Consider the following 26,230-nt stretch of genomic DNA (forward strand, 5'->3'; position numbering starts at 1 on the left):
ATTGACATTGAACAAACTAAAAAAATCATTTAAAAAGGTGTGTTCAGAGAGAGACAAGATGGCGGGAAAGTAGGAGGAGGCGCCGTTTCAACCTATACCCTAAAGTGAGCTGATGACCTACTAAAGAACTCCCATCACCCATGAAATCATCCTGAGATCAGAATTATACATGTCTGGATCTCTACGGGGCAGAAGACGCCAGTGGGCAGGTAAAACAGAGTGGGAACGTCGGACTGATATCAGAAGATAAACAAAAGGGGGAGGGAGCCACCAGAGGCGACCCATTGGAAAGTAATACCCCAATACGAGAGTGCCCTGCGTCTGGGGACCAGCATTAACTTGGAGTCTGGTTGAAAGCACTCAAAAAGAGCAAAGGATCATGGGGGGAAAGTGTGGGAATTGGGGCGGTTAGGGACAGCTGCTTAAGTCCCTGAACCTAGGACAGCCATTCCTGGCACTGAGCCAGAGAGAGTGTAGCGGAGAAGCCAGGTCTTGGTCCCTGAGCCACCAGCGCACCTGAGAATGCATGGGGTCTGGCTTCCGTGAGGGGCTGGGAGCCTTGCCAGCCGGGAGAACGCCACGCCTTTCTATCAGAGCCAGAGACACGTGCGCCCTACACCCTCCCCTGAGAGAGGTGCGCACAGCGCCAGCCCGGTGCTCTCGGACTGGAAAGACCAGGCACTCCCAGCCTGGGCCAGCGGGAAAATCTCAGCGTGCGATCACTTCTTGGAACCTCTCTGGTGGTCTGGAGCTGCCCAGACAGCCGCCAGCGGGAAAATCTCAGCGTGCGATCACTTCTTGGAACCTCTCTGGTGGTCTGGAGCTGCCCAGACAGCTGCCGCTGCCGTGGTTTTGGGTACTGTGTCCGCAGGGACTGTGACTCGGAACCTGCTCTGCCAGTGGCCGAAGGGGAACTTAATGTGCTCTGGAGACCCAGAGGGGAACAGACTGAGACTACTCTCTGAGACGGAGGTTGGGGTGCAGTTTGTTTTCCTCTAAATCTCCCAAAACCATCAAAAGCTAAAAGAAGCTAACAAACATAAAAACCTCCAGAGAACAAAAGCCTGAAAAACCGGTTTCCTCAGAGCCCGCCCCCTTGAGGGGGGCGGGAGAACTTAACTCAGGGAACATTGTCTGAAAACCCACGTGGCACGCCTCTCCCCCAGAAAACCAAACAAGAAAAAAGGAAAAGAAAAAGAGATGACAAGAGAACAACCACCACTACTTCATAGATACAACTTTTGTTTTTGATTCATTCCCACGAATCTGGTTCTTTTTTTTTTTTTTAATAGATATTTTTTTAACCTACTTACCATCACAGTGAGATGTCCAGTACATTAAATTCCATAATAACCTTTTAACCTGAACTTTTTGATACGTATACCCGTGTTTTTCTTTTGCTTTTCTATTTTTTAATTTTTTTTCAATTTTGGTTCAGTTTAGTTTAGTTTATTCTCTTATTTTTATTTTTATTTTTCAATATTCATATAGAGTTAAACTTCAAGGTAATCCCCTTTCCCCAACCAATGCTACCCCTATAGGTAAACCAATTTTTAAAACCCCTTTATCTTAGGAAAGTTGATTCCTTTAACAAAGATATCAAGATACATCCAGGAAGAATCAAAATAAACTTCCTCACCCACACTGAGAATTTATAACCACTCTCTCATCTTTTTCTTCCACCAATGTTTCTGTGTATTTATATTTGTTCTGATAGTATATAAATTTTATACTTGGGGTTCTTTTTGATGAGGTTTCCCCCCTTTTTTTTTTTTTTTTGCTTATATATATATATATATATATATTTTTCTCTTGTCATATACTTTCATCAGTCTTTTTGTTTGTCTGTTTTTGTTTGTATACTTTGTAAATCTTACCTTGGGGCCCATTTGGGCTGAGCCTTCTCTTTTATCTTCTCTCTTTTTTTTTCCTGTCTCTCTCTCTCTCTCTTTTTTTCCTTTTAATTTTCTTTTTTCTCTGATTTGGGTGTGAAATCCTGATTGCTCAGAAGCATTCCAGGGTGCACCTTAACTGCACCACGGTGGATACATCCAGCTACATCTGTTCAGACATCTCTCACCAAAATGACTAGGAGGAGGAATGCCCAACAGAAGAAAAATACAGAGGATGGGCCTTCTGCAACAGAGCTAACAGCTATCAACATAGACAATATGTCGGAAAGGGAATTCAGGCTAACAATTATCCAGGCAATAGCTAGGTTGGAGAAAGCCATGGATGACCAAATGGAATTGATTAGGGCTGAGCTGAAAGCGACCAGACAGGATGTTCACAATGTTCTCAATGAGTTCCAATATAATCTAATTTCTAAAAAAGCTAGGGTAACTGAGACAGAAGATAGAATTAGTGATCTGGAGAACAAACAGATAGAGAGAAAGGATCAGGAGGAAGCCTGGAACAAACAGCTTAGGAGCCATGAAAACAGAATCAGGGAAATAAATGATGCCATGTAATATTCCAACGTCAGAATCATTGGAATCCCTGAAGGGGAGGAGAAAGAAAGAGGTCTAGAAGATATAGTGGAACAAGTTCTTCATGAAAATTTTCCCAATCTTGTGAATGGAACCAGCATTCATGTACTAGTGGCAGAACGGTCCCACCCCCACAAGACTATAGATTCCAAAAAAACCCATTAAGGCAACTGATAGTAAAATTGAGAAATCATAACTGTAGATACAATCTCTTGAAAGCCGCTAGGACAAAGAAGCTCCTTAGGCACAGAGGAAAGCCCATCAGAATAACGTCAGACCTGTCCACAGAAACCTGGCAAGCCAGAAAGGACTGGCAAGATATATTCAGGGTACTAAATGAGAAGAACATGCAGCCAAGAATACTTTATCCAGCAAGACTGACATTCAAAATAGATGGAGAGATAAAGAGTTTCCAAGACCGGCAAGGCTTAAAAGAGTGTACGACCACCAAGCCAACACTGCAGGAAATATTAAGGGGGGTTCTATAAAAGAGGAAAAATCCTAAGAATAGCATTGAACAGAAATATAGAGACAATCTACAGAAAGAAAGACTTCAAAGGTAACACGATGTCAATAAAAATGTATCTATCAATAATCACTCTCAATGTGAATGGCCTAAATACACCCATAATATGGCACAGGGTTGCAGATTGGATAAAGCGACAGGACCCATCCATATGTTGTCTACAAGAGACCCATTTAGAACCTAAGGATACACCCAGACTGAAAGTGAAGGGATGTAGAAGCATCTTTCATGCCAATGGGCCTCAAAAGAAGGCCAGGGTAGCAATTCTCATATCAGATAAATTAGATTTTTAAATAAAGACTATAGTCAGAGATACAGAAGGACACTACATCATTCTTAAAGGGACTATCCACCAAGATGATCTAACAATTGTAAATATTTATGCCCCCAATATGGGAGCAGCCAATTACATAAGAAAACTATTAATCAAGATAAAAAGCCATATTGATATAAATACATTAATAGTAGGAGATCTTAACACGCCTCTCTCAGTAATAGACAGATCATCCAAGCAGAAAATCAATAAAGAAACAAGAGCATTGAATGACACATTGGACCAGATGGACCTCATAGATATATACAGAACATTCCACCCTAACACAACAGAATACTCATTCTTCTCAAGTGCACATGGAACCTTCTCAAGAATAGACCACATACTGGGTCACAAATCAGGACTCAACCAATACCAAAAAACTGAGATTATTCCTTGAATATTCTCAGATCACAATGCTTTGGAAGTAGAGCTCAACCACAAGGAAAAGTTTGGAAAAAACTCAAACACCTGGAAGCTAAAGGCCACCTTGTTTAAGAATGCTTGGATCAACCAGGAAATCAAAGAAGAACTGAAACAATTCATGGAAACCAATGAGAATGAAGACATTTCGATCCAAAACCTATGGGATACAGCAAAGGTGGTCCTAAGGGGGAAATACATAGCCATCCAAGCCTCCCTCAAAAAAATTGAAAAATCCAGAATACACCAGCTGTCTCCACACCTTAAAGAATTGGAAAATCAACAACAAATCAAACCAACTCCACACATAAGAAGAGAAATAATCAAGATTAGAGCAGAGATCAATGAGGTAGAAACTAGAGATACAGTAGAACGTATCAATGAAACTAGAAGCTGGTTTTTTGAAAGAATCAATAAGACTGATAAACCAAGGCCACACTAATCCAAAAGAAAAGGGAGAAAGCTCAAGTTAATAAAATTATGAATGAAAAGGAAGAGATCACAACTAACACCAGGGAAGTAAAATCATCAGAAGTTATTATCAACAGTTATATGCCAATAAGTTAAGCAACCTAGATGAAATGGATGCATTCCTGGAAAACTATAAACTCCCAAAATTGAACCAGGAAGAAATCAACCACCTGAATACACTGATATCTAGTAACGAGATTGAGCAGTGATCAAAAACCTCCCAGAAAACAAGAGCCCAGGACCTGACATATTTCCTGGGGAATTCTACCATACTTTCAAGGAAGAAATAACACCTATTCTCTTAAAGCTGTTTCAAAAAATTGAAGCAGAAGGAAAACTTCCAGACTCTTTTTATGAAGCCAGCATTACCCTGATCCCCAAACCAGGCAAAGACCCTACCAGAAAGGAGAACTTCAGACCAATATCACTGATGAATATGGATGCTAAGATTCTCACCAAGATCCTAGCAAACAGGATCCAACAGCACATTACAAAGATTATTCACCATGACCAGGTGGGATTCATCCCTGGGTTACAAGGATGGTTCAACATTCGCAAATCAATCAATGTGTTAGAACAAATCAATAGGAGAAGAGAGAAGAAACACATGGTCCTCTCAATTGATGCAGAAAAAGCATTTGACAAAATGCAGCATCCGTTCCTGATAAAAACGCTTCAAAGTATAGGGATAGAGGGAACATTCCTGAACTTCATAAAATCTATCTATGAAAGACCCACAGCAAATATCATCCTCAATGGGTAAAAGCTCACAGCCTTTCCATTGAGGTCAGGAACACAACAAGGATGCCTACTCTCACCACTCTTGTTCAATGTAGTATTAGAAGTCCTAGCAACAACAATCAGACAACAAAGAGAAATAAAAGGTATCCAGATTGGCAATGAAGAAGTCAAACTGTCTCTTCGCAGATGACATGATACTTTATATGGAAAACGAAAAAGAATCCACCTCCAAACTACTGGAACTCATACGGAAATTCAGTAATGTGGCAGGATATAAAGTCAATATATAAAATATTGGATATAAAATCAGTTGCTTTCTAACCATGACAATACAGAAAGGGAAATGAGAGAATCGATTCCATTTACTATAGCACCAAGAACTATAAGATACCTGGGAATAAACCTAACCAAAGAGGTAAAGGATCTGTACTTGAGGAACTACAGAACACTCATGAAAGAAATTGAAGAAGAAACAAAAAGATGGAAGACCATTCCATGCTCTTGGATCAGAAGAATAAACATTAAAATGTCTATATTGCCTAGAGCAATCTATACTTTGAATGCCATTCTGATCAAAATTCCACTGGTATTTTTCAAAGAGCTGCAGCAAATAATCCAAAAATTTGTATGGAACCAGAAGAGACCCCGAATTGCTAAGGAAATGTTGAAAAAGAAAATAAAAACTGGGGGCATCATGTTGCCTGATTTCACGCTTTACTACAAAGCTGTGATCACCAAAACAGCATGGTACTGGCACAAAAACAGACACATAGACCAGTGGAACAGAGTAGAGTCCAGTCATGAACCCTCAACTCTATGGTTAAATAATCTTTGACAGAGCAGGAAAAAAATATACTGTGGAAAAAAGACAGTCTCTTCAAAAAATGGTGCTGGGAAAATTGTACAGCTATTTGTAGAAGAATGAAACTCGACCATCTCTTACAACATACACAAAGATAAACTCGAATTGGGTAAAAGACCTTAACGTGAGAAAGGAATCCTTCAGAATCCTAGAGAAGAACAAAGGCAGTCGACCTCTTCAACATCGGCCACAGTAACTTCTTTCAAGATATATCTTCAAAGGCAAAGGAAACAAAAGCGAAAATGAAGCTTTGGGACTTCATCAAGATCAAAACCTTCTGCACAGCAAAGAAAACAGTCAACAAAATGAAGAGGCAACTCATGAAATGGGAGAAGATATTCGCAAATGGCAATACAGACCAAGGGCTGATATCCAAGATCTATAAAGAACTTCTCAAACTCAACACACACAAAACAGGTAATCATGTCAAAAATGGGCAGAAGTCATGAACAGACACTTCTCCAATGAAGACATACAAATGGCTTTCAGACACATGAAAAAATGTACATCATCACTAGCTATCAGGGAGATTCAAATTAAAGCCACATTGAGATACCACCTTATACAGTTAGAATGGCCAAAATTAGTGAGACAGGAAACAACATGTGTTGGAGGGGATGTGGAGAAAGGGGAACCCTCTGACACTCTTTGTGGGAATGTAAGTTGGTGCAGTCACTTTGGAGAACAGTGTGGAGATTCCTTAAGAAATTAAAAATAGAACTTCCCTATGACCCTGCAATTGCACTACTGGTTATTTACCCCAAAGATACGGATGGAGTGAAAACAAGGACCATCTGTACCCCAATGTTTATAGCAGCAATGGCCACGTTCGCCAGACTGTGGAAAGAACCAAGATTTCCTTCAATGGATGAATGGATAAAGAAGATGTGGTCCATATGCACTGTGGAGTATTATGCCTCCATCAGGAAGGATGAATACCCAACTTTTGTATCAACATGGACGGACTGGAAGAGAGTATGCTGAGTGAAATAAGTCAAGCAAACAGTTTCTTGTGAAGAATTGTACAAACAGTAATTATTTATAAATTCATTCTTGTGCAGTTTCACGTATTTTAAAACCTGGTGTAGAGGGCGCTTTCAGGGAGTAGGCTTGAGCCCTGGAACTCTGAGTAAGGAAGAAGGGCTCGCGGTGACCACCAGGCTGAAGGGAAACAGGCACATCAGGAAACCCATCTCGAAACAGCCAGAAGCCCTAGCTTCTGACCAATGGGCTACTTATGGCTGGGCACAGAGACCAAAAAAGAAAAATTCCCTACGTTTCCATACCTCTTCACTCCCCCACTTCCCTGTAGCCCTACCACCACTGCCCCCTGGCCAACAGTATCTCCTTTGCTGTCCTGCCCGATGCTCCCTTGCAGCGTATTCCATAAACTTGTATTTCCTGTGTCCTGCATTGGCCGAATTCATTCACCACCGGAGCTGCCGGTCCCACACCAGGACTTCTACAACACTGCTCTCCAGAGTCTTTTCTGGAGGGTAATAGAATATACAGCAGCACAAAATGACACTTTATTTCCACAGGAAGAAAAAGGTTTAGTATAGATAATAATTGTGTGCTTCTAGTAAATTGTAATAAAAAAATTGAATGCCTCAGAACCCTGAATTTTTATCAACCCTGCATTTTCCTGTTAGAAGAGAACCTCAAAGAAGTCACAACCGTGAGGGAGGGAGGTGGGGTGGGCAGATGGGCCAAAAAGGTGAAGAGAGGGAGATAGGCTCCCAGTTAGATGGTAGTTACACTCATGGTGAGCATAGCATAATGTTTAACTTGTGAATCACTATGTTGTGCCCCTGAAATGAATGTATCATTGTCAAGTATACTCAAATTAAAAAATTAATAAAAATTTAGAATAAATTAAACTTTACTTTATTTCATAAAACCCCACTTTTAATAAGTGGGTTTAATTCTTTCCACCAACTGGCACATTATAAAATCATAATTCATTTTATCTTAGCCCTAGTTTTCTGGCTTTCTCTGAAACTGCTTCAAAGGCACCTGAAGCAACTAAACATCAGAGAGGGGGGCAACCATAAGAGATTCTTAACTAAAGGAAACAAATAGAAGATTGCTGAAGGGGGGGGGGTTGGGGGGGAAGAGGTAAGTGAATGTTGGGCATTAAGGGTAACACTTGATGTAATGAGCACTGGGTGTTATATGCAATTTATGAATTACTAAATTCTATCTTTGAAATTAATAATATACTATATGTCAATAATTGAATTAAAACATTGGAGGGGGAGATGAACCATGAGAGACAGTGGACTCTGAGAAACAAACTGAGGATTTTGGAGGGGACGGGGAGTGGAGGTTTGGGTGAGCCTGGTGGTGGGTATTGTGGAGGGCTCATACTGCAGGGAGCACTGGGTGTGGTGCATAAACAATGAATTCTGGAACACTGAAAAGAAATTTAAAAAGAAAATAAAAATTTTAAAAAAGAATTGTTATATGGCTGTTAAAGTAGATAGTATAATATTAACTCAATTATCATCAGAATAATCTATATTTAGAGCAAGAAAAGTCATTCATGGTCAGTGAACAGTTTTTGTAGATGAAACAGCCAGAACGTAAGCCTGATGAGCTGGAGGAGGCAGGGAGTTTGCTGTTTTGTTTCCTTTCCAAGTTGTCTTATCCTCCCACTGTCCTTCAGGAAAGTCTTCCCTGTACTTTGTCATTCCTTCCTCTCCCCTCTCAACATGGGGTCCAAGGAAGAGAATGCAGGGGAATAAACTTTCAGGCCCTATCATCTGCATCATTGCTGGGTCCAAGGTCCCCTTCCTCCTCCTCTTTCACCCTTCATTGTATGGAGTTGGGGGCTGGGCTGGGCTGGGCTTGAGGACTGGGGTGTGTAGGGGTGTGGGGGGCAGTGTTACTGCAGCTCCAGCCCTCCCCCCTCTGGAAAGTTCCTGCATGAAATTACTAGATGGCGGGACTGATGTCTTCATCTCTGTTTGCATGTGTGAGAATCATGTTTTGTGAATACAACTTGTGTAGCTTTGTTCCTGGCACTTAGGAGGTACTCAGTAAAATAAGACTTTCTTCCCTGTGTCTTTTTTTAAATAGGATATTTTAAAAAAATGTTTATTTATTTAATTGACAGAGAGAGAGAGCACAAGTAGGTAGAGAGGCTCAGTGGGGAGCCCAATGCTGAGCTGGATCCCAGTGCCCCGGGAACATGACCTGAGACAAAGAGAGACACTTAACTGACTGAGCCACCCAGGTGCCCATTCCCTGTGTCTTTTAATAATATTCCCCTAATGTCTTAGGCCTTGAGGAGTCTCCCTGAGGGGCAGCGAGTGGTCAGTACAGTGGGGATGATCCTGGAAGTAAATATTGGCTCTGGTTCATCCCATATCTTTTTTAATTAAGGATTTCCCCAATATTCCTGAGTCTAAGTGTATGTTGTCAGAATGGATGTTTGAGGATGACAACATGGGATGCTTTCAGATATATCCAGAAGTCCTGGTACTGCCCAGAATATCTCAGTCCAGACATCCTGGCAGAGAACTATCACTCCCGTGCATCAGGGGTCTCTCAGTTCTTGCTTCCTGAAAATAAATACAGTGGATCATTCAGAACAATTGAGAGTGAAAAGGCTGGGTGTGTGGTTGTGAAACTGAGAGATTAAGGTTTCCTCATCTGTAGAATGAAGACAGTAGTGACAGGAAGCTGGCAGAAGTGTGGCCATGGAGTGCCGGCCCAAACTAGTGTTTTAACACCAGTCACACATGAACACCTGATTACTAGGCAGGCTTGAGGGAGCAAACAAAGGTCAGGTGTGAAATATGAGTTTCTATTCTGGCGATGCTTCAGTGTTGCATATATGTTTGGGGTAGGAAGAAAAAAAGAGTGGTGGAGATGGTGGAATTGCTGTATCCACCCAGGGTCTGACTTGTTTAGGTCAGAGTTAACAGTTTTTGTGTTTGTCAGTGAACTGAAATGTTTTCCAAATTTGGACAGGGCTGGGTAGCCAATGTGCTGCTGAAATGACTCCTCTGCACATGAGCCCAAGCAGTTTCCTGAGTGCTGTGTGCTAGACACATGACCAGGGCACACAGTGCCTCCCTTTGTGGATGCCACAAACAGTTCACAGAAGAACACATGTCAGGGCTGTGGAGGAGAACAGAGGGCCACTAAACCCCCAACACACATGTGTATGGGGCACATGTGGGGATGAGCAGGTTGGTGAAGGCCCCACTGAGGAAGATAACATCAGGCAAGATTGCAATGGTAACCAGTTTGAGGGATGAGAGAGAGAGAGAGAGAGAGAGAGAGAGAGAGAAACATTCAGTGGCTTGTGAGAAGGCCTGAGGCTGGGGAAGCTCCATGAACTGGAGGAACTCACCCAGGCTAGTGAGCAACCAACTGGGTAAGTGATGGATGATGTCAGAGACAAAGACAGGACCTGAGAGCCATAGATGAGAGGGGGATCTCTCTCATCTCATTAGCAGGGGATCCCTTGAAGGGATGAGGAGACCTAACATAAGCTGACTTGAGAGGATCATGACCTTGGAGTGAAAATGAATGTGAGTAAATTCCCGATTGCTTAGTTCCCTAGGAGAGGATGGGGACAGGGGTCAGAATAGGAAATGACTACTAATGGGTACAGGAATTGATTTTGGTTGTGATGAAAATGTTGTAAACCTAAGTTAAGATAATGGTTGTACAAGCCTTGGAATATATCAAATCTGTGACATTGGTGAAAGCACACGCTATGGGCCTTCATTAAAAAAAAAAAGAAAAGAAAAGAAAATGAGCTTGAGGAGGTAAGGCTGGAGGTGGTAGGGATACTAATCAGGAAACAGAGACCCCCAGTTTGGATCAGGGAGGACATAAGAGTGTTGTAGGTAGGTACTGGCAGTGAATATGAATTTGAGAAATTCTTGAACTTTCTAGTATGTTGGAAGTAGACTAAGAATGTGGAGTGTCAGGAATGTGCTTCAAGTTTCTGGCAGACATAACTGGGTGAAGCCAGGTGTCCTTTACTGAGATGAGGAAGTGCAGCAAGGGAGGGGCTGGAGAAGAAGCCCTAGTGCTCCATGGTTTTTCTTCAGAGGCCAGAGAATCCACATTTCCTGGTGCAGAATGTGACCTGGCAGGGAGGGGCTGTGTGATAAATACAGTATTAAGCAGCCACAGAGCACTGTGCATTTACTTCTGCAGGGACAGTTTCCTGAATGATGCTAATGCCCAATACTAAATTGCCTGTTGCCAGGTCGTGGGATGATGTGGGTGGTCTCCTGGTGAAGAAAGGCAAAACAGCTACACTGGTGGATCCATGATACACCCACAGACATGGTGTCATCTTAGTAGTGAACAGTTAGGTGACCAGGAGAGTAGTAGTTGTCCAATAAATGGTTGCTAAGTCTGTGTCTCTGTGTGTCCTCCTGCAGAATGGGTCAGTGTACCTGTGCTTGTCCTGTTTCTGTGGCTCTGATCATGCTGTTTCCTTCCTGATAACTAGGGTGCACAATCCAGAGGGCAGGGCAGAGTCTGCAGGGCAGATTCTCCTATCTGGAAGTGCTTAGTGCCCCAGGTCCCTGTTTCAGGAGAGACCCCTGCAACTTGTGCCAGGCTCTCCTTCTCCACTCATCTGGGAACCACTACCTCTCAGACAAGAGAAGCCAGCATCACCCATATTGGACCTGGAAGCAGGGTGTGGGGTTCAGAGTAGCAAACTGCTGAGGCAATCTGAGAGCAGATTTGGGGTCAACTGAGATCTTGCACTGTTGAGTTAGAGATGCTTATGAAGTCCCTGGTTTTCAAGCCGGTGAGTTGGTTCTGAAGATACTTGTTTGGCAACAAGAGTAAAGCTCAGAGCTATTGGCTGTGGGGAGGAGGCTGAGATCATGGTAGGGTTAGAGGTGGAGGTGCTGGATAATAATGGGGGCAGCATTTGACTTATTTATTTAATGACATTTCTGTAGCATTCCCAGGACCAGGTACTGTTCTAATGACATAATTTCATAGGATGCATATACATATTGAGAGGATTCTGTTTATACCTTGGGGTATACCTTATACTCTTACTATCCCCATTTTGCAGATAAGGCACAGCAGATGAAGAAACTTGTTGAAGAAAGTCACACAGAAAGTGGCTGTGAGTGGAGGAGATGTCAGCAGTCCAGAATCTGTCCTTTAAGACCACTGACTCCCTCCCATATATAAGTGGTGTGAAGCCCTTCTTTCTGAGCGGGGCTCATTTTACCCTCTGCTGCTCCTGCCCTGCTGGGATCCTTTATCCTGAGGCAGAAGCTCCTCAAGGATAGAGAGGATGACTTTTGTGGACCCATCATGGAAAATTGACTGGGCATTGGCTGTGTGAATGGCCAGGGCCTTGTCCTGAGAAGCAAACGGCTGGGTGGGGGGATGGGACTGAAGTTCAGGTGAACTGAACAAACAAAGGACCCCAGGACAATGTGCATGTGGTGGGAGCCACAGTGTCCTTGAGGAGGATGCAGTCTGACTCTCATGCTTCTCAATCATTCCCTGGTTATAATTAGGGGGCAGCAGAAGAACAGCAAAGAGGAGGAGCTTGTGTTCTTCATGGAGAGGGACCTGAGTCTATGCCCTGTGTCTCTGGGCATCTGTGGTGGCCTGTGACTCATGCAGATATGGAGGAGACCCCTGTGCTGAGGCAGCAAAGGTCTGGTCCTGTGGGCAGAGCAGGCTGGGAACGTTTCCAAAGGGCTGGGCAGGCAGGTAGTGAGATGGGAATGAAGCATGGTGGAGGCAGTGTGTCATCCTGTGAGGATCCCCCAGGACTGAGGGATTCTATCATGCAGAGCAAACAGAGCAAAGCTGGAAGTGTTCTTCTTTGTTCAGGAAGCCAAGGAAATAAGTGTTGGCTGTAGCAGAGTGACGGAGAGGGAGAGAAGCAGGGGTTGGGGGGTCAGAGAGCAGTGGCAGATCATCCCTATGGGGCCTATGGGCCATGTGGGGAACTGTGGAGCCATTTCAGGGCTTTGAGCAGAGGAGGGACATGGTTTTGCTTGTGGATTGAAAGAGTCATGCACATAGGAGAGAATAGTCACAGGGAGTGTAGTCACTCTCATCTGAGTGAGACATATAGTGAGTCAGCCAAATTTGAGTAGCACAAGAGGTGAGAAGTCACTCTTCTGAGGTCCAGCATAGGTGCTTCTTGGAGAAGTGTCCTGTCATGACATGTTCATCAGTTCTCAGAAGACCAGAGACTGAGGGGGTGGCAGCAGTGAAGTGAAGTGAACCTTTTGTTGTAAGAAGTCATGATTTGCATCCTATAGGTGATGGAGTGGGAACAGGCTTTAACAGAAATAGCTGTGGACTCTAGGTTTAGTGCAAATGTAATTCACCAGAGTACTAAGATATGGGGATAAATATCTAACTTAGGAGTAGGTGTGGGTAAGTTCCTGAGTTGGCTGAATGAGCAGAGCGTTCCCACCTAGGCCACAGGTGTTTTGTGGTCAGTTTTCAGTCCTGTCCCAAGAGGAGGCAGGTTAGAGCTGTGGATCTGAGTGTGGTCCCTGGAGCATTAGTAACAGAGTCCCCACCACCCCCTTAAAAATACACATTCTTAGACCCACCCCAAAACTACTGAACCAAGAGCTCTGGGGGTGGAGCCCAGCCGTCTGTGTTTCACAAGACTTCCTGGTGATTCTGATGCCTGTGGAAAGTTGGAACCACTGAGTTAGAGAGTCCTTCATGGAAGGGCCTGGAGTCAGGAGCACGGGCTGCTGTGGGAGTCTCTTTGACATCATTGCTGGGTCTCAAGTATGTGGTAAGAGGATCTTGCCCAGGTGCAGAGTGGTAAAAGCTGAGTCCTTCAGGTCAAGACCTCCTAACTGACTCTTACCCCCACTTTTCTTGACCTCCCACCTGACAGTGTGTTCCCTTCTCTGTCCTGCATCTCTCTTGCTTTCTCACCCTTATGTCTGTGTCCACAGAGGAGTTCGTGTTGATTGGCTCCTCAGAACCCACTGTGGCAGTGCTGGGTGGGGTCATAATGCTGCCATGTCATGTGTTCCCAGCCATGAATGTGGAGAACATGGAGCTGTGGTGGTTCTGCTCAAATTTCTCAGAAGCAGTGTTCATCTATCAAAACCAGTGGGAGCAGAGAGAGGTGCAGTTGGGCCCAGTACACAGGGCGGACTTCACTGGTGAAGGATTTCCTCACCTGGGGAGAGACCATCCTGCACATCCACAAGGTTCAGGCTTTCAACAATGGGCTATATACCTGCTTCTTCAGAAAGGGAAGCTTCTGTGAATCTGCCAGTTTGGAACTGAAGGGGGCAGGTGGGTCATTGATCTATATTTAGTGTGCTGTAGTATTGGAGCTGGGAACAAACTTGGGGCCAAGTAAATCAGTCCCTCATTTTACAGCTGAAGGAAAGGAGGTGTCTTCACTTATTCATTAATTCAGTGTGCATATAGAATCCCCATGAAGTGTCAGCTCCCCTTCTGGGTACCTGGGGGCATTACTGAACCAAACCATGATCCTTGCTCTGTAGAGTTTATTTTCTAAAAGCAATAAAAGTGTAAACAGTTGGGTTATAGAGGGTGTTAGGTAGTGGTGAGTAGGCATTTGGAGAAGTGGATATCTGGGGGTGAGAGTTCCAAGCATAAGAACAGCTATGTGATATAACCGAGTTAGGCATGTGGCAGGTGTGTTGGGCACACAGGGAGGACACATGGTTAGTGAGAGGTGAATAGTGGGGTGGGGAGAAGTGAGAATCCTGGCATAAACAGGTGTTTCTGGACCAGGTGCACAGAGAAGAGACTGATCAGGAAACTTTCATGAGCAGCACATACTTGAGAAGGTACTTGGGATCACCAGTCTCTTCCAAAGGGCCTTTCTGGTTTGTGGTCTGGACTATGAGGGGCACAGAGACCGTGGTGATTGTGGTTATGAAGAGTTAACCATATAGTCCTAGGGCTGGAGTGTGTGTTCCCAGGGGAGTGCAGGAGTGGAAACTGGGGAGAAATGGACAGCTGTTTAGTGGGGGAGAGACATATGTGAGAGTATAGAAGGCTTTTTGTGCTGTGTAACAGAGTTTGAATGTAGAGGTGAGGAAATTTTGAACAGAATGATGTAGGGTGGAGGTTTGCTTTGACTGTGTGAGGGAGGATAGATGGAAGGTGAGGAGACTGAAGGCATGAACGTAGTTAAACAGAGGAAGGTTGGCTATCTGATTTCATGTGGGGGCTCTGGGGTGGGAGATATTTGGCTTCAGAGTAGTTTGGAAACGAGACACAAACGAGTCAGTAGATTTGGTGATAGGTGAAGGGGGGAAAGGGGACTACAGAGAATCCTAGGGTTTCTCTTTTGCCAATTGTTTAACTGTAGTAGAAATATTGATAATTATAAGTTATTTCCTAATTGTCATGATGCTGTGTAACACAAAGTGCAGAGCTCTCAGTGGCAGATAGCTATTTATTTAACTTGGGCATTAAGTGAATTTAGCTAGTCTAGGCTGTGTTTGGCTTCTTCTTTTTCTCTTCATTTTCCAGTTTTATATATATATATATATTTTTTTTTAAATTTTATTTTTTATAAACATATATTTTTATCCCCAGGGGTACAGGTCTGTGAATCGCCAGGTTTACACACTTCACAGCACTCACCATAGCACATACCCTCCCCAATATCCATAACCCCACCCTCCCTCTCCCAACCCCCCTCCCCCCATCAACCTTCAGTTTGTTTTGTGAGATTAAGAGTCACTTATGGTTTGTCTCCCTCCCAATCCCATCTTGTTTCATTTATTCTTCTCCTACCCCCTTAACCCCCCATGTTACATCTCCTCTCCCTCATATCAGGGAGATCATATGATAGTTGTCTTTCTCCGATTGACTTATTTCGCTAAGCATGATACCCTCTAGTTCCATCCACGTCATCGCAAATGGCAAGATTTCATTTCTTTTGATGGCTGCATAGTATTCCATTGTGTATATATACCACATCTTCTTTATCCATTCGTCTGTAGATGGACATCTAGGTTCTTTCCATAGTTTGGCTATTGTAGACATTGCTGCTATAAACATTCGGGTGCACGTGCCCCTTCGGATCACTATGTTTGTATCTTTAGGGTAAATACCCAGCAGTACAATTGCTGGGTCATAGGGTAGCTCTATTTTCAACATTTTGAGGAACCTCCATGCTGTTTTCCAGAGTGGTTGCACCAGCTTGCATTCCCACCAACAGTGTAGGAGGATTCCCCTTTCTCCGCATCCTCGCCAGCATCTGTCATTTCCTGACTTGTTAATTTTAGCCATTCTGACTGGTGTGAGGTGATATCTCATGGTGGTTTTGATTTGTATTTCCCTGATGCCGAGTGATATGGAGCACTTTTTCATGTGTCTGTTGGCCATCTGGATGTCTTCTTTGCAGAAATGTCTGTTCATGTCCTCTGCCCATTTCTTGATTGGATTATTTGTTCTTTGGGTGTTGAGTTTGCTAAGTTCTTTATAGATTTTGGACACTAGCCCTTTATCTGATATGTCATTTGCAAATATCTTCTCCCATTCTGTCAGTTGTCTTTTGGCTTTGTTCACTGTTTCCTTTGCTGTGCAAAAGCTTTTGATCTTGATAAAATCCCAAAAGTTCATTTTTGCCCTTGCTTCCCTTGCCTTTGGTGATGTTCCTAGGAAGATGTTGCTGCGGCTGAGGTTGAAGAGGTTGCTGCCTGTGATCTCCTCAAGGATTTTGATGGATTCCTTTCTCACATTGAGATCCTTCATCCATTTTGAGTCTATTTTCGTGTGTGGTGTAAGGAAATGATCCAATTTCATTTTTCTGCATGTGGCTGTCCAGTTTTCCCAACACCATTTATTGAAGAGGCTGTCTTTTTTCCATTGGACATTCTTTCCTGCTTTGTCGAAGATGAGTTGACCATAGAGTTGAGGGTCTATTTCTGGGCTGTCTATTCTGTTCCATTGATCTAGTGTCTGTTTTTGTGCCAGTACCATGCTGTCTTGATGATGACAGCTTTGTAATAGAGCTTAAAGTCTGGAATTGTGATGCCACCAACTTTGGATTTCTTTTTCAATATTCCTTTGGCTATTCGAGGTCTTTTCTGGTTCCATATAAATTTTAGGATTATTTGTTCCATATCTTTGAAAAAAATGGATGGTACTTTGATAGGAATTGCATTAAATGTGTAGATTGCTTTAGGTAGCATAGACATTTTCACAATATTTATTCTTCCAATCCAGGAGCATGGAACATTTTTCCATTTCTTTGTGTCTTCCTCAATTTCTTTCATGAGTACTTTATAGTATTCTGTGTATAGATTCTTAGTCTCTTTGGTTAGGTTTATTCCTAGGTACCTTATAGTTTTGGGTGCAATTGTAAATGGGATGGACTCCTTAATTTCTCTTTCTTCTGTCTTCTTGTTGGTGTAGAGAAATGCAACTGATTTCTGTGCATTGATTTTATATCCTGACACTTTACTGTGTCTTTTGGGTTTTCCACATATAGTATCATATCATCTGCGAAGAGTGATAGTTTGACTTCTTCTTTGCCGATTTGGATGCCTTTAATTTCCTTTTGTTGTCTGATTGCTGAGGCTAGGACTTCTAGTACTATGTTGAATAGCAGTGGTGATAATGGACATCCCTGCCGTGTTCCTGACCTTAGCGGAAAAGCTTTCAGTTTTTCTCCATTGAGAATGATATTTGCGGTGGGTTTTTCATAGATGGCTTTGATAATATTGAGGTATGTGCCGTCTATCCCTACACTTTGAAGAGTTTTGATCAGGAAGGGATGCTGTACTTTGTCAAATGCTTTTTCAGCATCTAAGGAGAGTATCATATGGTTCTTGTTCTTTCTTTTATTAATGTGTTGTATCACATTGATTGATTTGCGGATGTTGAACCAACCTTGTAGCACTGGAATAAATCCCACTTGGTCGTGGTGAATATTCCTTTTAATGTACTGTTGAATCCTATTGGCTAGTATTTTGGCGAGAATTTTTGCATCTGTGTTCACCAAGGATATTGGTCTGTAGTTCTCTTTTTTGATGGGATCCTTGTCTGGTTTTGGGATCAAGGTGATGCTGGCCTCATAAAATGAGTTTGGAAGTTTTCCTTCTATTTCTATTTTTTGGAACAGTTTCAGGAGAATAGGAATTAGTTCTTCTTTAAATGTTTGGTAGAATTCCCCTGGGAAGCCATCTGGCCCTGGTCTTTTGTTAGTTTGGAGATTTTTGATGACTGTTTCAATCTCCTTACTGGTTATGGGTCTGTTCAGGCTTTCTATTTCTTCCTGGTTCAGTTGTGGTAGTTTATATGTCTCTAGGAATGCATCCATTTCTTCCAGATTGTCAAATTTGGTGGCATAGAGTTGCTCATAGTATGTTCTTATAATTATCTGTATTTCTTTGGTGTTCGTTGTGATCTCTCCTCTTTCATTCATGATTTTATTTATTTGGGTCCTTTCTCTTTTCTTTTTGATAAGTCTGGCCAGGGGTTTATCAATCTTATTAATTCTTTCAAAGAACCAGCTCCTAGTTTCGTTGATTTGTTGTATTGTTTTTTTGGTTTCTATTTCATTGATTTCTGCTCTGATCTTTATGATTTCTCTTCTCCTTCTGGGTTTAGGGTTTCTTTCTTGTTCTTTCTCCAGCTCCTTTAGGTGTAGGGTTAGGTTGTGTACCTGAGACCTTTCTTGTTTCTTGAGAAAGGCTTGTACCACTATATATTTTCCTCGCAGGACTGCCTTTGTTGTGTCCCACAGATTCTGAACTGTTGTGTTTTCATTATCATTTTTTTCCATAAATTTTTTCAATTCTTCTTTAATTTCCTGGTTGACCCATTCATTCTTTAGAAGGATGCTGTTTAGTCTCCATGTATTTGGGTTCTTTCCAAATTTCCTCTTGTTATTGAGTTCTAGCTTTAGAGCATTGTGGTCTGAAAATATGCAGGGAATGATCCCAATCTTTTGATACCGGTTGAGACTTGATTTAGGACCAAGAATGTGATCTATTCTGGAGAATGTTCCATGTGCACTAGAGAAGAATGTGTATTCTGTTGCTTTGGGATGAAATGTTCTGAATATATCTGTGATGTCCATCTGGTCCAGTGTGTCATTTAAGGCCTTGATTTCCTTGTTGATCTTTTGCTTGGATGATCTGTCCATTTCAGTGAGGGGAGTGTTAAAATCCCCTACTATTATTGTATTCTTGTCGATGTGTTTGATTTTGTTATTAATTGGTTTATATAGTTGGCTGCTCCCACGTTAGGGGCATAGATATTTAAAATTGTTAGATCTTCTTGTTGGACAGTTCCTTTGAGTATGATATAGTGTCCTTCCTCATCTCTTATTATAGTCTTTGGCTTAAAATCTAATTGATCTGATATAAGGATTGCCACTCCTGCTTTCTTCTGATGTCCGTTAGCATGGTAAATTCTTTTCCACCCCGTCACTTTAAACCTGGAGGTGTCTTCGGGTTTAAGATGAGTTTCTTGTAGGCAACATATAGATGGGTTTTGTTTTTTTTATCCATTCTGATACCCTGTGTCTTTTGATTGGGGCATTTAGCCCATTAACATTCAGGGTAAGTATTGAGAGATATGAATTTAGTGCCATTGTATTGCCTGTAAGGTGACTGTTATTGTATATTGTCTCTGTTTCTTTCTGATCTACTACTTTTAGGGTCTCTCTTTGCTTAGAGGACCCCTTTCAATATTTCCTGTAGAGCTGGTTTGGTGTTTGCAAATTCTTTCAGTTTTTGTTTGTCCTGGAAGCTTTTAATCTCTCCTTCTATTTTCAATGATAGCCTAGCTGGATATAGTACTCTTGGCTGCATGTTTTTCTCATTTAGTACTCTGAATATATCATGCCAGCTCTTTCTGGCCTGCCAGGTCTCTGTGGATAAGTCTGCTGCCAATCTAATATTTTTACCATTGTACGTTACAGACTTCTTTTCCCGGGCTGCTTTCAGGATCTTTTCTTTGTCACTAAGACTTGTAAATTTTACTATTAGGTGACGGGGTGTGAACCTATTCTTATTGATTTTGAGGGGGGTTCTCTGAACCTCCTGGATTTTGATGCTTGTTCCCTTTGCCATATTGGGAAAATTCTCTCCAATAAATCTCTCCAACATACCTTCTGCTCCCCTCTCTGTTTCCTCTTCTTCTGGAATCCCAATTATGTTAATGTTGTTTCATCTTATGGTGTCACTTATCTCTCGAATTTTCCCCTCGTGGTCCAGTAGCTGTTTCTCCCTCTTCTGCTCAGCTTCTTTATTCTCTGTCATTTGGTCTTCTATATCGCTAATTCTTTCTTCTGCCTCATTTATCCTAGCAGTGAGAGCCTCCATTTTTTATTGCACCTCATTAATAGCTTTTTTGATTTCAACTTGGTTCGATTTTAGTTCTTTTATTTCTCCAGAAAGGGCTTTTATATCTCTCGAGAGGGTTGCTTTAATATCTTCCATGCCTTTTTCAAGCCCGGCTAGAACCTTGAGAATCGTCATTCTGAAATCTAGATCTGACGTATTACCAATGTCTGTATTGATTAGGTCCCTTGCCTTTGGTACTGCTTCTTGTTCTTTTTTTTGTTGTGAATTTTTCCGCCTTGTCATTTTGTCCAGATAGGAGTATATGAAGGAGCAAGTAAAATACTAAAAGGGTGGCAACAACCCCAGGAAAATTATGCTTTAGCCAAATCAGAAGAGATCCCAAATCGTGAGGTGGGAGAAAGGGGATAAAAAGGGGTTCAGAAAGAAAAAAAAAGAAACTATTAAAAAAAGAAAGCCGATAAAAAATATAAAAAGGAAAAAAATATATATATATTAGATAAACTATTTAAAAAACGTTAAAAAAGAAAACAGTAAAAGTTAAAAAAATTTAGCAGAAGAAGAGAAAAAAAATTGAAAAAGAAAAAAAATTAAATTAACTGCAAGGCTAAGGAATCATGGGGAGAAAGCCATGAGTTCCATGCTTTGCTTTCTTCTCCTCTGGAATTCCGTCGCTCTCCTTGGTATTGAAACTGCACTCCTTGGTAGGTGAACTTGGTCCTGGCTGGGTTTGTCATTGATCTTCTGGGGGAGGGGCCTGTTGTAGTGATTCTCAAGCGTCTTTGCCCCAGGCAGAGTTGCACCGCCCTTACCCCGGGGCTGGGCTGAGTAATCCGCTCGGGTTTGCTGGGTTTGCTTTCGGGAGCTTTTGTTCCCTGAGTGCTTTCCATAGAGTTCTGGAAGATGGGAATGAAGATGGTGGCCTCCCGGTCTCCGGCCCAGAGGAGCCGAGAGCCCAGGGCCCCACTCCTCAGTGCGCCCTGAGAGAACAGCGCCCAATTACTCCCGTCACCGTGGCCTCCAGCTGCGCTCCAAGCTGACCGAGCCTTTGACTGGTTCAAGGTAACCCCGAGTTTAGAGCTTACTCCTCGGCTCTGTCTCTGTAGCCGGCTTCCCCGTTCTAATACCGGTAAGCTCTGCGACACTCAGACACCCCCGATCCTTCTGTAATCTATGGGACCTGAGGCCGCGCTGACCCCGCCTGGGCTTCACCCCAGTTAAGCCTCTGGAGCGATGTCCCTCAGCGGAACAGACTTTTAAAAGTCCTGATTTTGTGCTCCGTTGCTCCACCGCTCGTCGCTCACTGGCCCCTCCCCCCGCGGTCTATCTTCTAGTCGCTTTGGATTCACTTCTCCGCCAGTCCTACCTTTCAGATAGTGGTTGATTTTCTGTTTCTAGAATTGCTGTTCTTCTCTTCAATCTCCCGTTGGATTTGTAGGTGTTTGCAATCTTTAGATAAGCTATATAGCTGATCTCCCGCTACCTGAAGTAGTCTCAGCCTACTACTTCTCCGCCATCTTGACTCCTCTATCCCTGTAATTTTTTATACAGTGTATGTCAGCACCTGGCAGGAGGTCATTTCCTGTCCAACCTCTCCTCACTCTGCAGTTAGTGTCACCTGTAGCCCAGAGGGGAGGCAAGGGTCAGTAGATGAATGCTGAGCAGACTTGTTCTGACTGAGGTCTCACCAGCATGTGTTCCCTTTCAGTCTGGAGGAAGGCATATATGTATGCAGGTATGCTACTCAGTTTCCTGTTACTGTATCTCCCCTGGGTCAAATCGGCCACCTTCTATGTATCAGACCCTACAATAGGATGGTGTTGGTGTCCATGCTCCCCTTGTCACTTTTGTCTTCTTTCTCTTAAGACTGTAAGGACTATCCTTGGAATGACAGTTCTGCCTCCATTCTGACCCATTCTCTGCTGCAGGTCACTGTTAGGGTTACCAACACCCTCTGAAACCACTGCTCAATTCATACTTTTAATTGTTGCATTCACAACAGAGAGGTTATTTATAAGGAGAGCCTGGAACAGGATTGTGCCTTTATAAATCAGAAACTGTTGTATGTAGAGGATTTCAGAAATCAAGCTTGCCTGCTTAGGACTCCTGTCTTCCTAGGTGGATTCTTGATTGTGAATCCAGTTTTCCCTGAAATTCCCACTTTTTTTTTTTTTTGTCTCTGGTTTTGATTTTCCTGTTTCTTGCTAGACCTCTGGCATGTTGGTCTTTATTTTGCTTCCTCATGCTCTGACTCCCTGTTGGAACTGGGTTTCTTCCTTTAAGCCTCCTTAGGTGTTGAGGATTTAAATATTTTAGAGCATTTGATCTGAATCTGAGAGGCAGAGCCACCATGATATTTATAGATTCCTGGGGTTGCGGTCTGTCACCACCTGAAATTACATACAATATCTTTTATATATTGTTGTGTAAGAAGAACAATAACTTATATATATTATAATCTTATTATATTATTAAATATATAATATATTAAATATTAACATTAGGATATGTAATATGTATATGTTTTTAAAAATAGCTACTGATAATTGTTTCAAGCATTATCTTTCCTTTCAGGAGAATATTGCTCTTACATAATGGACTTAACTTGGTTGGGTTTTTTGGAGGCAAAGTGTGAAGATGCAAAAGCAGAAACCTAGAAGAGTTAAAATTCTTTACTAGGGAAAAGTGGAGTTCAAATCAGGAAAGGAAAAATGTGTTAGGAGAAGAGAAGGAGCTGAGAAGGAAAGTAGAGAGCCTGAGATTCCTTTGGAGAGATTATGGGCAAATAAGAGTGGTAGAATTGAGAACCCAAATCACAGCTGTGGTGGTTTGAGTGGGCAGTATACAAGAGGGTGTGCAAGTTATTTGCATGTATGAAAAGTAATAAACTCCTGATACTTGTTTGAGAGATTTCTGAGAGGACTTATACTTGTTTTAAGCTGTTTGAAAGTAGTCATGTAACCAGATTTGCCTCTGATAATGAGATCATCTTGATCTTCCAGTGGTGTGGGGACAGGAGAGTGGTCTGGGGATCCTAAAGCAATGAAAAGTTATCGAGAGGTTCCTTTAGTACTGGGGTAGGTTAAGAATCTGGGGCCTTTGAACCTGTGTAATATGTGCTTTTTCTTTTTGACTGTTTCTATTTATGATCAGGGATATAAACTGTGAGAACAGAGAAGGGGAAGCCAGAGGTGAAGGAAACCAGGGGTCCAGAAGTGTAAGGCTCCTTAGAGAGCCTCGCTTGGGATATATGTGAAAAATGATGATCAGGGACACCTGGGTGGCTCAGTGGGTTAAAGCCTCTGCCTTTGGCTCAGGTCGTGATCCCAGAGTCCTGGTATGGAGCCCCACATCAGGCTTTCTGCTCTGCAGGGAGTCTACTTCCTCCTTTCCCTCTGCCTGCCTCTCTGCCTACTTGTGATCTCTGTCAAATAAATAAGTAAAAATCTTTAAAAAAATGATGATCAAATAATCATATTTAGCATCTCCCCCTTCTGTGCTGAATTGATGTGCATGATATATTTAATTAATTAATTAATTAATTTTAAAATATTTTTTTCTCATGAAGCATACTGATAAAATATTTATTATGTTATGTTAGTCATCATACAGTACATCATTAGTTTATTGTTCCATGATTCATTATTTGCATTTAACATGCAGTGCTCATCACAACACATCCCCTCCTTAATACCTATCACCAGGCTACCCCATCCTCCCACCCCCACCCTTCTAAAATCCTCAGATGGTTTCTTGGAGTCCATAATCTCTCTTAGTATCTCCCTCTCTTATTCCCCACACCCCCGCTTCAGTTTTCCCTTCTTTCCCCTAATGTCTTCCATGCTATTCCTTATGTTGCATATATGAGTGAAACCATATGATCTTTGTCTGCTTGACTTATTCACCTAGCATAATCCCCTCTAGTTCCATCCAGGTCAATGCAAATGGTGGGTATTCATCCTTTCTGATGGCTGAATAATATTCCATTGTATATATGAACCACATCTTCTTTATATATTCATCTGTTGAAGGACATCTCGGCTCCTTCCACATTTTGGCTATTTTTCCTGAATTAAAAAAATATATTTTAGGGGCCCGTGAGTGGCTCAGCTTCTTAAGAAGCTGCTTTTGGCTCAGGTCATGACCCCAGGTCCTTGGATCAAGCCCCACATTGGGCTCCCTGCTTAGTGGGGACACTGCTTCTCCCTCTCCTCCCTGCTCTTCCTGCCTCTTTCTAGCCATTGGAGTGGGTGGAGTGGTGGAGTGTTGAAAATCTCAAGCAGATTCCTTGCTGAATCTGGAGCCTAATCAGGGGCTGGATCCAACCACTCTGAGATTATGACCCGAACTCAAATCAGGAGCCAGATGCTTAACTGACTGTTGCAGGTGCCAGTGTTTTAAAGTATGTGTGTGTGTGTGTGTGTGTGTGTGTGTTTAAGATTTTATTTATTTATTTGAGAGAGAGAGAGAGAATGAGAGACAGAGAGCATGAGAGGAGAGAGGTCAGTGGGAGAAACAGACTTTCTGGCAATCAGAGAGCCTGATGTGGGACTTGATCCCAGACTCCAGGATCATGACCTGAGCAGAAGGCAGTTGCTTAACCAACTGAGCCACCCAGGAGCCCTAAAGTATGTGTTTTAAAGTATGCCTTGTGTACTTGTATTTTGATCTCTCCCATTTGTTTCAAGAAAACCTAGCTTTCATGATGGATATGTGGCTAAGGATTGAGAAAACATAATTTGAGTGAAATCTGGGCATAGATTCTTCTTTTGAGGTTGTTACACAGCCTCTCAGGTGTGTTAAGCTTTATGGCTTGACTTTTATGGGAAGGCTGTAGCATCATGGCTGTGTGTGTGTGTGTGTGTGTGTGTGTGTGTGTGTGTGCACGCACGTGTAAGAAATAAATGCATCAGGGAATGTTTCCAAAAGATATTTCCCTGTAACTCTTGCATCAGTGTATTTCAGAAAACTAGATATAGACCCCAGTGTGTTCAGACTTCTCAAAGCCTTAACAAGAAACGTGGTTCTTTTGTAGATTGGCGGAAGGAGAAGTTCCTGCCTTGTGAGTTACTTTGAGTTCTTTCTGGGTCCTCCTACTGCTGCTCCAGGGTGGCTGACCTCTCCTCAGCTTGCTGTGGTGACACAGATGTTGGCCCCATCAGTGGTGGTGGGTTTAGATGGGGTGGTGAAAGTCAGATAGGTGGGTTGGTGGGTGTGGATGATATCGGATGTTAAGAGATACCGTTCAGTTTGGAGTCCAGTCTTGTCCTCCTGGATCAGTCTTTAGTTACTTCTCCTTGTTGGTGGGGTGTGTGCTTGAATCACAAGATTCTAATCTCAGGATGCTTAACCCTGCCCACATGCATCTAGTAGTCTAGTGGTGGGGGTGGTTAATGTGTGCCTTGTTATAGGGCAAGGGAGACCTCAAATGATTGGCAATTGTCTCTGCAGTGTCTGTCACTCTGGATCCAGGTCTGCAGATCCAAACCTTGCTGTTTCTAATGAAAAGTCTTGTGTGACCTGGAAGGATACAACTAAGGACCCAGGAAAACACTGTAGCATCTTAAGTCAGGAAGGCATCACATCAGGGCGCTGTGTCTGGGTGGTGGATATCAGGAATGGAGACAGAAGTGAATGGTCTCTGGGTGTCTGTAGAAGAGATGTAGAGAGGACATACTGGTACCAAGAGTGCCCAGGAGGGGGGTTCTGGGCTGTGGGAGTATGTTTGCAAAATTACTGTGCATATCCCAACTTTGTGATTCTGCTATTCTGTAGACAAGTTCCTCACATGGTGGGGGTTTTCCTGGATGTTGAGGAGGAGATGTCTCCTTCTACAATATGACTGATGACTCCCATACATTCTTCTTCCCTCTAGCTTCCTCCTCTGGGACTCTGTTTCCAAACTTGATGTTGAAGTCAGGAGACATGTCCCTCACCATCTGCTCTGTGGTGGGTGGGCCTGCAGATACCCCTGTGCCCCTTCCTTCTCCTTTGGAGGATCCTATGAGCCTCTCAGGGCAAGGGCTCAGGTCAGGCTCTGATGTTGATGGTGCTCTTCCAGGGGCTGAATCTCCATTACTCCCCTGCAGCCCTGAAGTTATGTTCCCGTAG

At 42.7% G+C, this 26,230-nt stretch overlaps 1 protein-coding gene across 1 annotated transcript; it reads left to right on the forward strand.

The window, feature by feature from the left end:
* The first annotated feature begins 526 nt into the window (after nt 1–526).
* On the forward strand, nt 527–26,230 carry LOC125101560 (butyrophilin subfamily 1 member A1-like). The gene is given in 6 exon segments (XM_047731972.1): nt 527–713; nt 11,890–11,943; nt 25,155–25,181; nt 25,571–25,588; nt 25,591–25,932; nt 25,935–26,230. Coding segments are annotated over 6 exon segments (924 nt in total).

Source organism: Lutra lutra, chromosome 6, assembly GCF_902655055.1.
Source record: "Lutra lutra chromosome 6, mLutLut1.2, whole genome shotgun sequence".
Taxonomy (NCBI): Eukaryota; Metazoa; Chordata; class Mammalia; order Carnivora; family Mustelidae; genus Lutra; species Lutra lutra.